Below are 14,121 nucleotides of genomic sequence, written 5' to 3'. Positions count from 1 at the left end.
GACGATTTTTCTAATAAATGCAATATCTGGATTTTTCTGTTTTCTTTTTTTCCATGATTTGTGTGTATCATCATTATACAACTCATGACAGTGAACACTACTTAAAATATTTAGCAACCATCTGAAATGGTACTCAGCAAAAATGGCAGTTATGTACAGGCTGCTTTGCTCAACAGTGACACTTTACTGACCCCTACAGACTGCCATTATTTAGAGAAAAACATTCGTATTAATACGCAGTTGTCAAATTAATGTATATTATTGTTAAAAATAGACATTGTAGTTTTATTATTTATATTAGCTTATTATTGTATACACTTTGAACCTGCATATGGCCTGTGACTTTTTTCATTTCAAGTAAAACAATTAGATTTATTTACTATAGGCTATTAGTATAATGTAAATGTAAGAGTAATGGCACATTTGATACACGTAATTTCACTATTTATTTCACTATTTTAAAAGATGAGAGAGAGAGAGAGAGAGAGTGTGTGTGTGTGTGTGTGTGTGTGTGTGTGTGTGTGTGTGTGTGTGTGTGTGTGTGTGTGTGTGTGTGTGTGTGTGTGTGTGTGTGTGACTAACCGTTATGCAATGTATAGGCCTACTGTAACTTACATGTATACAATCCAATATTTCCTCTTACCGTAAATATCACTCACCTGCATGTAACTGTTCCTGTTCCATTCTCATGACCTTCTCTTTTCTACCTGTGACCATTAACGTACTGTAATCAGGCCACAGCCAATTGGTCAAACTAATTTTAGGCTGTAAGTCCTGAAACTGTGGGAGAAACTTCCACAGATATGAATCACCCAAATATTACAAACTTAAATCCTTACAAACGTTATTCTTCAGAAAAAAATCTCAACTTTTTGTACAGATATAACAAGTTTGGAAGAGCAAATACAACGTTAACCGTCTCAGTCTCTCAGTCTCACCGAGAAAACCGCGCGCCTTTCTCACGTCACGTGAACACACTTGTTTTCAACCACGCAGTCCTTTTAGACTAGCTTTTTAATGAATTATAACATTCCTGTTTTATCACACCATATATTTTAACATGATAATGTTTAAAATTGCGTGATGGGATTAATTCCTGTCAGTATCGGAGGCATAATTTGTCTGTATTTAAATACTGGTGGGACGCTTTTACCTAAATGTATGCATATTGATATATATATTATACCATATTATCGATGTTTTACACACACACACACACACACACACACACACACACACACACACACACACACACACACACACACACACACACACACACACACACACACACACACACACACACACACACACACACACACACAAAAGAGAAATCTTGGAAATCGGTTGTGTGTGTTTTTCAATGACTGCATTACCCATAATGCTGTACTCCGTCACATGAATCCAGTCCACCAATCATACGAGAACACCGCTTATCTGGGTGACGTAACACACTGGGTGCAGGAGCGCTCTACGGAAGTAAGTAATGAGTTACTGTTGTACAATTATTATTTTTTAGACTTCTTTGACTAATTCTACAATCGCATATTTAATGTACGCGATGTTTATTAAAACATATCACTTGCTATCGTGATACTGTATTGTTTATCTTTTAGATAAGTGAGAATTTCAGTATGATCAGTTGGCCGTGTGTGCGGAAGCCATTTCAAATTGAATTAACTAACGTTATGATGATGGGAATAAGACATTTTAATTTTTAAAGACGGACTTATATCATATAATTGTTAATTTGTTTAGTCTTTTTTGCAAACCATTTGTATGAGAATTATATGTATGATGGGATTAGATGCTCTGTGTTCATTTGAACAATACATTGTGTATTCTTTGCTCCAAGGTCACGCGCCTCTAGTGGGAGTTTGCATTTATCCCTCATTTCCCAAGGCATCATGACCTGCATACACCTGCTGTTGACTTTGGTCTTCGCTGTCAGCTTGGGGACACCTGTAGAGATTCAACGGCCACGAGGAGTACCACTGACAAGTAAAGTCATATCATATATTGCAGATTCTCTATTAAACGTGCACTGGTTTTGGCTTCACTGGCTTCACTGGCTTAACTTGTTTAACTCTTACTTTCTTTTGTTTAAATACATAAAGAGAAACCGTTTTATGAGGAGAACAAGCCTTTCACCTGTCTCGATGGATCACGGACCATTCCTTTTGACCGGGTGAATGATGACTACTGTGACTGCAAAGATGGTTCAGATGAGCCAGGTATTGACAGAGCTCATATTTTAAATTTAGTTTATAATTTAAGACACATTGAACTCAAACATGCTTTGCGTGACACTCAAAAACAAACCTCATTGGTCAAAAAAATGTTCTAAAAAGCAGAACAAAGTTTCTGTACATTTATAGATTAATAAATACATTTACAACATTAGTGTATGTGGATAAAGTGTGCAAAGTGATAAGCCGTAGGGTGCACCAAATAATGAAAATTCGGACCCTCTCTTTCTTGCACAGAACACAAACTTTATCAAACAGGATACACAAGCTGTTCTTTTCCATACAATAAAAGTAAATGTAGACCATGGCTGCTTCTGGTCCCCATTCACTTTCATCGTGTGGGGGAAAAAACATTTTGGACATTCTTCTAAGTATCTTCTTTCTGTGCAAGAAAGAAAGCCTATGGGACATGAGGGCAAGTACATCACAGTTCATCAGATGTGAGAAATGTCTATCCTTCTTAAGTCTATGCTGGGTAGAAAGTGATGATAAATTATATTTTGATGGTGTCATGGAGATGATGTGCATGACAGTTGTTCATGTCTGTCATCAGGCACTGCTGCTTGTCCGAATGGCAGCTTCCATTGCACCAATGCTGGTTACAGGCCCACCTTTATCCCATCCTCCCGTATTAATGATGGCATCTGTGGTAAGATGACTCTGCATCTGGATATGTCTCCTCAGCAGTCTTTCGCCGAATGGAATTAAAAAGCATTGCATTTAACATTTTTGCTCCCCGCAGATTGCTGCGATACTACTGATGAGTACAACAGCGGAGCCAAATGTGAAAATACCTGCAAGTGAGTTTTGATCCAAATGTAATTGCTTTCCAGGGAGAATCACATTAGGAGTCGTTCACACAGGACACGTTCTTGCACTCCAATGCATACTCATGCACCAGACGGATGTCCTTGGCCATTGTGCCGCATCTCAATGTCGTTTCAGCAGCCCTTGTTCCAAAATGTTAAGATGCCTTGTTAAAATAGTCCAACTTTTCATAGCAGCTGCTCATTTTTAATCATCTTAAGTGTATATATTAGCAGTATATGGTAAATAACACGTCTTCTTGCAGTTTTAACATGAAAATGTATCCTATAATAGTGTCCTCTTAAATGGTTAGTTCACCCAAAAATGAAATGTTTGACTGAAAGAAGAAAGTCATATACACCTAGGATGATCATAAAAATTTTTGGGTGAACTAACCCTTCAAGAAGGGGTTTGCAAACAATGATTTTGACCATAGAAATGTTTTGTATAAATAAATACATGGCACAATTAGTTTTTATGAGAACATAGGTTACATAGCCACACATTACATTGCTTTACTTTCCCTTTTTCCTTATGATTCAATACAGTGACTATATAAACAAACACATTTAAATTGGTTTTCAGGGAACTGGGACGTAAAGAGAGAGAGGTTCTGCAGAAGATGGCTGAGATCACCAAAGAGGGCTTTCTCCTGAAACAGCAGCTCATTGAGGAAGCCAAGAAGGGGCAACAAGAAAAGCAGGTAACATTTGCTTTGTATGAACAAAAATATAAGTCCAGGATTTCAAAATGCTTTGCCCACATATTAGCTTTTTTGGCTCTCGCATCCAATTATTTCTTGTATATACTGCAGTTTAAAAAAAAGCCACATTGTGTCAGTGAATTTTGGTCAATGTAAAATGCTGTGTCTCTGCTGTAGGTTAAAGTGACTGAAATGCAGGAAAATAAGAAACAGCTTGAGGAGAAAGTTGAAGCGCTGAGGACAGTGAAAGAGACTGCAGAGCAGCCTGAGAAGGAAGCTAAAGAGCGCCACCTTAAGGCCTGGGAAGGTGAGTGCAGCTGTTTAACAGTCAAATCAAATGCTTATCTCTTTAAACCAGACAGTGTCTGCCCACTACGAAAAAAGTTATCATAGTTTTTACGATATTTATATGCATATACAGATATACCCTAAGTAAATGACTTTATGGTGTTTTGTTTGCAAGCTTATTTCATCTGAGATTCCTCATTAATGTAAGTCTAATCTGCGTTTTAACTTCATTCCAGAGCAAAAGGCAGCTATTCGCTTGGAGAAGGACAAAGCCAAAATGGCAGAAGCATTTTTGGAGCTGGATGACAATGCAGATGGCTTGTAAGTGCCGATGAGTGTGGTTATTCTCTCTGATTGTGTGTATAGAGAATGGATATAAAATAACAACGTTGTCTCTGTGTGTCAGTGTGTCTGTGTCTGAGCTTCAGTCCCACGCTGAATTGGACCCAGATGCTGATGGCACACTTACTGAAACTGAGGCCCAGGTATTTTTGCATTTCTCAGTCAAAATGCACCAGCCATTAAATCTCGGTTCCTACGCAGTTTAGAAAAGTCCAGGTCTGGAGAAGTATGGAAATACATTTGTGTTTCTAAACTATTGCTCTATTAATTTTTTCTGAAATATAACATTAAGAATTTCTAAAAAATAAATGTATCATACAAGCAGTGTGTTTTCATGGCAAAAGTTTAGTGATTTTAGTAACACAAATTAATTCAAGGCACACATTTTCATTGCGCAAAACTAAATAAATGTGTGTGTTCCAATCAAACCAGCAACAGATAAAGGATTTTTTTTTTTTTTTTAATTAGACTGTACTTTGATGTTTTCTGACCATGCAAAATCCAACCGCATTTACAGTATCAAACTGATATGCTAGATGTAAATAAATGCAGTTTATAATGCATTTTAGGTTTCTTCTCATCATATAAGTGCATGTTATCACTTTGAGAAAACCAATGAAAAAAAGAGAAAATAAAAATATTTACAGATGACTTTACTATGCACCAAAAATAATGCTCTATGAACCATTTATGTTAAATATGATGAATGCTTTGTTCTTCTTATGTAAGTCGCTTTGAATTTAAGCGTCTGCTAAATGCATAAATGACATGTAAATTAATAATGGTCTGAAAAAGGTTGGGAAATTGGAGTGTGGAAAAAGTACAGAATTTTTATTTGGAAAATGTGTAGAAACCCTGTTGAATGCAATGCGATGGGTTGACTCATTCACCACTAGTTCTGATTTATGCTTTGTGATTTGTTCAGGGACTGCTGGGAGGAACTGAGCAGGTGGACACATCAACATTTGAGAGTGTTTGGACCAATATTAAAGAAAAGTACCACTCAGAGGTCAGTAGAGAAGAAGCAGGCATGTAATGTTAAGTGTCTTCTGTTAGATAAAGTAAACTAGTTATTTGCACTACCATTCAAAAGTTTGTTATCATAAGATTCAAAAGATTTATTATCATCATCAATGTTGAAAACAGTGCTGCTTAATATTTGTGTCGAGATCTTGATAAATGTTTATTTGAAGAATAGAAAATTCAAAAGAACAACAGCATGTATTTGAAATAGAAATCCTGTGCAACAATGTTAAAGTCTTTACTGTCACTTTTGATCAATTGAATGTGTCCTTACTGAATAAAAGTATTGATTTCTTTCCAAACAATATAACCAACCCCAAATGTTCGAACAGTAGTTACTTAGTTATTTTGTACTTTTGTCTTTTAATTTGATAAATTGTATTCCTTTTTTGTTTAATTAATTGCTTCATTATAATAAAATCACCCAAATTTGAGTAAAAGAAAAAACAACACTGATCTTGAACATAACGCATTTTGAATGTCTGTTCCTCCATTCTCTTTCAGTCCCAGTCTGAGGAACCTGCTCCAGTGGAAACACCTCCAGAAGAAGTGAGGGAGCCAGTTGTAGACAATGAGCCTTACCCGGAAGAAGACGTCTCTGAGGAAGAGGACGAGGATGACGATGAAGAAGATGATTATCATGAAGAGGATGATAAGGTGAGAGGGTATATCACACAGAAAACCTGTACAAGCATTAACCTCAGTGATGTTTACATCCGCAGTGACATTTTGAGTCTTCTATTAACACTTCGCTGCTTGACATTTAACGTCCTTAACCTTTAACTCACGTCCTAAGGCACAATGGCAAAGGTCTTACAACATAGTGTGTCATAACTCATGCTCACCGTACTGTGCAGGTGTAAAAATACATGTCTTCATTTGAGCGTGGCTGTGTGTTGTGCAGGCGCCGCCCACCGTTAGGACTCCAGAAAAAAGTCAAGACGACGAGGAAGCCATGCCACCCTATGATGCGGAAACCCAGATCCTCATCGATGGTTGGTTCAACGGCCAATCCGGAGGCTATTTGTTGATGCATTTCAGAGAAATACCACTGTGCTTGATCCATTTTAGTCAGTTGTTCTTTGTTTCCTTCTGCTGACCAACTGTTCTCTGGTTCACAGCTGCTCAGAAGACCAGAGATGACTTTGAGGAGGCTGAGAAAGCTCTTCGGGAGATGGAAAATCAAATCGGGTTTGTTCAATACTACAGTCTTCCAGGAAACGGCTAAAAGAAGTGTGAAATCGAGTGGGAGTGTAGCGAACTGATTTTTCGTATGCACCTGGAATTCTCATTGGTCATTGTATGCGTTTTCTCAACTTGTGGTTGCATCACTTTCGCAAAACCTTGCGTTTGTCTCCTACGTTCCTGTGCCCTTGAATTCGATGCATTTGCAGTGTTCTCTGATGCTGGTGTGCGGGGGCCCTGCTGCTGAGCACTGTGTTGAATTGTCCTTTGATTGTGTTGCAGAAATATTGAAAAAGAGCTGTCCTTTGATTTCGGACCTAATGCTGAGTTCACTTACTTGTACAGCCAGTGCTACGAACTTCCCACTAGCGAGTAAGTGAAACTAGCGTTTGTTGTTTTGTAATGATATTTTTGTGCCTTGATTAGGGCTGCACGATATTGAAAAAAATTAATGACATGTTGCGGTATTTTGTTTTTCTGCTATATAAAAGCCATTTCACCAGATGATTTGATTAGCTCTATTTGGAAAGAATTAATCATTCTAGAATGATTGAGGTGATTTTAGGGAGTGAATCTGCATAGAAAAAAAAACAAATTACAAGCATTAGATAAAAAAAAAAAACAATAGAGCAAAGATACAAATGAAATAAACAGTACTTTAGCCAATGTTTTTCAAGTAAATCTAACTATTCATGTACAGATATCGAATATAATCAAATGTAAAACACTGCTTAGTCTTCTTCACTGTATAAATTAAATATAATTAATCTTTGTTAAAGCCACAAAAGTGATATTCTTTTTGTATTTTGTTGTTTGATTAACATTTGATTGATTGACTCAGACAGCAGCAGGTATAAAAGGGTCACTTTAAGAGCTAAAACACGCATCCAATACAATGATACGCATCCATTTTCTTCGTCAGTTGTTTACTGTGTTTACGAGGACACTCTCCAATATGGGTATTTTAATATCATTTTGTGTGTATGTCTGTTCAAGCACAAATAGAGGCGGAAGTGACCGGAATTCAGCGTTCAGAACAGTCAGAAAACAGCGTGCGAGTTCTGAAATCAGTTTTCTTTCGCGTCTTATTGCACTCGAATGGCTTAAAATCACTTGAATGTTTAAACTGACAGGACTTAAAACACATGCAAATGATAAACTTTCACTCCATGATGGTTAAACTTTGCAATTAATCCGAAAATCACGTGTACAAATCAACTACGATCCATTTGACATCGCACGTCCTCCAATGCGATTATCATGGATGCGCACATTGCGATAATGATGACAAAATTATTTATCGTGCAGCCCTATCTGTGATTGATTTTTTTTTTTTATGTTGACTTATGTGTTTGGTTTGCCTTCAGGTACATCTACAGACTCTGTCCTTTTAATCGGGTTTCACAGAAACCCAAGTATGGAGGCTCAGAGACCAACCTTGGGTAAGCGACATTTAAAAAAAAAAAATGAACAAAAAAAACGAGGTAGTTTTAGAAGGTTTTGGCTAGTATAAAAGAATGAAATATGAATAGTTTTATAGCAAAGATGCATTAAATTGATCAAAAGTAACAGTAAAGATTTTTATAATGGTCCAAAAAAAAATGTCAAATAAATGCTGTTCTTTTGACCTTTATTTTCATCAAAGAATCCTGAATAAAAAACCTGACAGTTTCCAAAAAAAAAGTTTCTTGAGCAGCAAATTGGTATATTAAAATGATTTCTGAAGGGTCATGTGACTAAGTGAAGACTAATGATGCTGAAAATTCAGCTTTGATCACAGGAATAAATTACATTTTTAAATATATTAAAATAGAAAAAAGGTGTTTTAAATTGTAATAATATTTCACTATAGTACTCTGTCTTTTTTTTTTTTTTTTTTTCTATATTTTTGATCAAATAAATGCGTCCTTGGTGAGACTTGGGAGAAGAAGAACATTCTTACGAGAACATAAAGTCTTACAGACCCCAAACGGTTGAATGGTAGTAAATGTGCCATATCGGTTATTGGTTGATATTTGCAATGTTTTCTTATTGGTATCGATGGATATTTTATATTTAAGTGTTCATGCTCTTTTCCTTTACCACTATCTAACACTAAATTAATCTAAATGTTAAATCACAATAATTTAATAACACTGTTAAATGTAATCTGTATATTATGTTGTAATGCATCAGTAGGGGCTTTAGCACCAGGTAGTTAGTTATAGGAAGTCAGTTCTGGGAACTAGCCACCAGGAAGATCCCTGTTTTTTTCCAGAATTTACAGACTTTTCCCCAAGGGCCATTTCCCTGGTTGCATTCGCACCTCCGATAGAAAATCTGAAGTGATGCAAGTCACTTTGTGGCATTCAGCAACTGGATGATGGAGGACGGTGTGACCAGAGCTGTGTTTTAGTTGTGTTTCGTGATGACGGAGATGTATGTTATACGACTGAAAAAGCAATAAGGAGGGCTAAGAGGCTAAATCTCCTACGACATCTTGCAATGCCACATAGCATTTACCTGTCGCCTTTGTCTGACGTCCAGAAGACGACAGAAATCTTTTAGACTACAGTATAGAGCTTTTAATATTGCCCATTTTTACTGGTGTGAGCTTTAAATTAAAATGTAACATCTTTACTAACCAGCTAAACACCTGATTGGTAAGGCTTGGAAACCAGCTTGAACCCACTGAGATCAGCAAAACGCCTTATAACAGTTTTTGCCACCTTATTTGTAATCGCATGACGTGAGCGTTTTTGACCGTCTTTAATGAGCTCATGTTTGCAGGTCATGGGGAAGCTGGTCAGGGCCTGAAAATAATAAGTACTTGGTGATGAAATACGAGCACGGCACTGGGTGCTGGCAAGGTCCAAACAGATCAACTACAGTAAGCACTAGTTCTTTCATTGCTTCCACCGTGCCATTCATACTGGGAGTTTTTCTGCTAAGTGTACCTTTGTGTGGTAGGTGAAGCTGACTTGCGGGAAGGAGACGGTGGTGACCTCGACGTCGGAGCCGAGTCGCTGCGAATATCTGATGGAGTTCACCACTCCTGCAGTGTGCCAGGAGCCAACCAACATCGACCTCTCGCCACATGGCCACGAGGAGCTCTAGACTCCACGCTCTGCTTGTTGATGCATGGTGCGCCTCGTACTTATGCATACTTTTATTTAAGCTGTTTAAAACACTGTTTTAAAAAGGCCTGGTTTTTCAAGAGACTTAAGTTAACATAGGGTCCAAAATTGTTTTGATGTATTTTTGAGGTCTTGGGTTTTGCCTGAGTGATGACAGTTTGCTGCCTGCTTTAAAAGATTCAGTTAGCCTTTGTTTGGGCTGAGTGCAACATCTCGGAGTAAATGTATTAAAACAACTGATTTAATTCTGCCGACAATTCTGTATAAAATGTAGATGTAATATTGCCTTGTTCCACTAAAGATTGCACCAACCCTGTGATCAACAACATCGTTTAATATTATCTGGAACAAGTGTGGATGTCTTGGGTATTATATACAAAAGATTATCTTGTTATGCCTTAAATGCCTGTGATCTTCTCCAGAATACAATTAGCCTAGCTTGCAAATGTCCTGAAAGCAGCCTTTCCATCCACACAGTGCATTATTATCAATTTATGAGCTCAAAGTGCCGTGCATTGTATTTTTGTTTGTGTGTGGTCACAAATCAATATTAACTTTTTTTTCTCTCTCTTTCCTGTTCTGTAGGTCGTTGCTTAGTGGGAAGTTCTGGGAACTAATGAAGCTTCATTTCCTGTTCAAGCTGTTTAAGAACCTCTTCCATTAGTTTTGGATCAGCTAAAAGAGGCTGGACGTTGGGAGAGCATTACGTTTGGTAAACTGTAACGTTTTTTGTTTTTGTTTGTAATGGATTAATATCTGATCTCTTCACATTCCATGAATAATGTTGAAATAAATTCAACTTCATATCTGAAATATTGTTGTGACTTGTTGAAAAAAGACCTTAGTTGTGTCCCAAATGACTCACTAAACACTATATTCTATGCGATATGTACTCTGCCGTGTAAGGTATGAATTTTTTCAGAATTTGAAGTGCCCATCATTCCACACACATTTTTGTCTGTGAATTAGAGGCCCGTTCACACCAAGAACGATAATTATATTGGCGTTCACTTCAGCACACAATATCATTTTGTTTATTATAAGCGAGCTGTCATTTTGACGTCTGTCGCTTTAAATACTCAAGCTCTTTAAAGCAGGATAGATTTTGTGATTGGCTGTCATTGTTTTTATCGTTCAACAGCTGGAAAAAATATTGTTTCTCTGTTCCGTTATCATTATAGCTGTGGTTTTCTTTTATATTTAGAAAGAATTTTTTTTTTTTTTTTTACTATATCTTTATCATTATAGTTATCATGCTTGGTGTGATCGGGCCTTAAGTGCATCATCCAGGTATTTAAATTGAAATTTTTCTTGTTGGAATTGTCAGTGTGAACACACTACAAAATGGTATTGAATAGTACAAAAGTACTTGTCTTTACTGTAGGAAATGGACAACCAGTTGACTAACTGGGGTTAATGTTTTACTCGCTCGACTATGATCTTTAGCATTATCTGTTGCTTATTGAAGTTGTTAAATATCAAGCTGTTTATTAACTTTACAGACAATGAAAAAACTGGATAAAGAAATTTCATTTAGTCCTGAATGGCTGCAGCAGCGTGTTAGGAGCTTGTTCAAACCCCCTCCGAAAAAAAAGCACGCACAAAGAAAACAGAGATTCATATTGTTTATTTTTTTCTGGCATGTAAAGTACAAATAATTAAACAATTCCATGAAAAAGTCCTCAAGCGTCTTCAGCTGAAATCCCAGTAATAAATATCCTAAACTAAACTGAAAGGTTTATTTATTTATTTTCCCCTTTGTTGTGTGTTTGTTCGTTTGTTCATGTTTGGAAGTATGAGATTTTTATTCGTGACACACAGACACTGAGATCAGGAGTTCTGCTTTTGATCGTTTTTTTTATTATTGTTGTTCGTTTGTTTTATTCTGTTATTCCTGGAAAATGGTTTCAGAAGAACGTTGCTAAGTAACTCTGTGTCCCTCCTAAATCAACTGACACAAAATACAACTGGTTGAGAAACAGAGTGACCACTGACCCCTTTATCTAGCTCAGCGCCATCGCCCGTCCCATCTCCCCCGCTGCGCTTTCTTAGCCACGTCCGCTAATCTTCGAGCCCCCCCCAAACCCCCAAACGACTCTATTATTTCCTAGACAGCTCTCTTAGTCGCTTCCACGGCTCTGTGTGGCAGCGGGGTGAGGGGTGTTTGGCGAGGGACGCTGAGCCTAAGGCCTGGCTGCGGGACCAGAGCGTAGACCCGCCCCGGGCCCTGATTCACTATGGGGTTCTGAACGTGGCTGGAAAAACAAGACTGTGATTAGATTAAATAATCAAAACGTTTTCATTTAACAAGACAAACAAAACACAGGCATTAAAGGCATAACATCTAGCACACAGCATGTATGTTTATACACTTCAATTAGTTTAATATAGCAGTGCATTCTTTGCCTATGGAGAACTTTTCCCAAATTGTAATTCTAAAGCAGTTTTTTTTTGTTTTGTTTTTTTATTTTTATTTTTTTAATCTATTTGTTCCCTTTAAAGAAAAACAAAAAAGGTGTAACCACATTTCGGCAAAATGAAAAGTATTTAAACTTGCAAATATAATGAAATAAACCATAAATATACACAAAACATACTTTCATACGAGGCAATAATAATAATCATAATAATGATAATAAATAGTTTTTAAGTTAACAATAAGTTAAAACTACAAGCTTAAAGTCGCCCAAATAATACAAGTTCATTGGCGCTATATTGATTTTTTTTTTTTCAGTTTAAATTATTTATGTTGCAACAAAAGCTACCACAGACTTTTACAAACACAATTAAACACATTTTGATTGAAAAGAAATAATTCTAACTAATTCTAAAACCTGCATACACTGTAAGAACGGCAACTAATTATAAATAATGGAAACAAATATAAGAAATCGTACCCAATAAAAGGAAACAAAACAAAATATTCGACCCACGTGTGTGTCCTCTATGGCAACATCAACAACACAAATACGCTAAGTTAACGTGTGATTCTGATATGTAAAGGAAATCAATAAATTACAGGGAAAATGATATTCTGAAATCAACATGGGCTAAAACCGATGATATTTTAGACGGTATTCCTTTCACGGTCTTTTAGATTTGCTCTTTTCGGTACCATAGACGGCTGTTTGTTTTAGCTTGCATGGTCAGAGCACTAATAAGGGGGCGGAGGAAGGGATAATGGACATTTTTAGAGACCAGAGCTCTTGGTGCTTGTTTGATTCTTCTAATGAATCTGTTAATTAACACTTTTTTTTTTTTCATTTTGTTGTTGTTCATTACATTTGATCCTTTCACTATTCTGCAAACCATTTCAGTGTGACGTTTAATTTCTTTTTTAAAAAATATATATATCTTTTGTTCTCAGTCAATATAAAAACGAAGCACATTGCACTTACTGTTCCATAGGAAAGTTTTTTTGTCTTTTTTTAAAATGATTATTATTGAAGTTGCTCAAGCGGTGCAGTATGTTTGTTTCCTGCCATTGTCCTTGGCTCTCAGAGGGAATGGGGTAAGTGGTGTAGCTAAAGGGTTCGTTGGGACACTTAGCCAGAAGGACGACGCTAGAGACCCCCGCCCCCCCACCCCCACCCCTTTCGGACACCAGGCACTCTACTGGGTTGCACTGGTCACTGTATCTATCCCGTTGCTCATTTAGAGGGTGGACGAATCTTTACATTTAGAATTTTTGTCTCTTCTAGGGCACACCACCGATGAGTTCCAGGATGAATTGCGTTAGCGAAATAAAATTGTGTTGCGATGTTAATGTGGCGTTGTAAGCTGAGAGAGGTTCAAGGTATATCACAGTTTTTATACAATGGGAATGGAAAGAGTTTAGAGACACTTTGATATGTTATAATATGTGTGTGCGCGTGTAAGTGTGTGTGTGCGTGTGCGGTCACACTCTTGCTAAATGTTTCGGACTGACTCTTTTTTTTTTTTTTCTTCATCAGTGACAAAGCTAAAATCCCTTGGTTGGTTAGTGCTTGTGCATAGGAGCAAAATCAGGTGTTGACGATATGATGGTGGAATAGAGAAGATATGTGTTGCAGAAATTAAATAAACAAGAAAAAATGTAAAAAGTACATTGGTAGACATTTGCCTTGTGTGGTGACATACTGGCGAATATAATTCATTATGGATTATTGTGTGAGATTTGATTACATTGACAAGTGCAGCTACATTGTATTCTGTCAATTTCTTAACTTGTTTTGGTGCACTGAAAATGCTGAAGCGTTAAGGTGATTCTTCTTTTCCGTCTTTTTGCCGATACGAGATGAAATGCTCTGGGTGTTCATGGTGTTCGATGTGACGCCATTTTGAGCTTCACTGCACCGTCATTGAAGCAACATTTTTCACTTTAGAGAAACCATAGCGTCTTTTTTCTTGCGTAATGCATACATTTGCCTGT

General features: G+C 37.0%; 1 protein-coding gene across 2 annotated transcripts; it reads left to right on the top strand.

Annotated features, from left to right (window-relative positions):
- The first annotated feature begins 1,374 nt into the window (after positions 1–1,374).
- Positions 1,375–10,523, top strand: prkcsh (PRKCSH beta subunit of glucosidase II). Of its 2 annotated transcripts, XM_082166044.1 has the most exons (18): positions 1,375–1,476; positions 1,853–1,998; positions 2,115–2,231; positions 2,800–2,895; positions 2,989–3,046; positions 3,639–3,756; positions 3,934–4,063; positions 4,281–4,365; positions 4,451–4,529; positions 5,312–5,395; positions 5,914–6,066; positions 6,314–6,404; positions 6,531–6,600; positions 6,877–6,966; positions 7,962–8,036; positions 9,364–9,463; positions 9,544–9,717; positions 10,296–10,523. In XM_082166044.1, the coding sequence occupies exons 2-17, from the start codon at positions 1,905–1,907 to the stop codon at positions 9,688–9,690; spliced, it is 1,587 nt and encodes a 528-aa protein (XP_082022170.1). In that variant the 5' UTR covers positions 1,375–1,476; positions 1,853–1,904; the 3' UTR covers positions 9,691–9,717; positions 10,296–10,523. The 2 variants fall into 2 exon arrangements, with proteins under 2 accessions (XP_082022170.1, XP_082022171.1); XM_082166045.1 differs by lacking the exon at positions 5,312–5,395.
- Positions 10,524–14,121: the final 3,598 nt, after the last annotated feature.

The sequence above is a fragment of the Leuciscus leuciscus genome (assembly GCF_965113295.1).
Source record: "Leuciscus leuciscus genome assembly, chromosome: 1".
Lineage (NCBI taxonomy): Eukaryota > Metazoa > Chordata > Actinopteri > Cypriniformes > Leuciscidae > Leuciscus > Leuciscus leuciscus.
This window is presented reverse-complemented; position numbering and strand designations above follow the sequence as displayed.

Excerpts from the sequence above, each read along its gene's own strand:
- prkcsh (XM_082166044.1), top strand. The coding sequence starts at position 1,905 with ATGACCTGCATACACCTGCTGTTGACTTTGGTCTTCGCTGTCAGCTTG. Across the intron at positions 4,064-4,280 it reads CCACCTTAAGGCCTGGGAAG|AGCAAAAGGCAGCTATTCGC; the intron begins GTGAGTGCAGCT and ends ACTTCATTCCAG. Across the intron at positions 5,396-5,913 it reads AAGAAAAGTACCACTCAGAG|TCCCAGTCTGAGGAACCTGC; the intron begins GTCAGTAGAGAA and ends ATTCTCTTTCAG.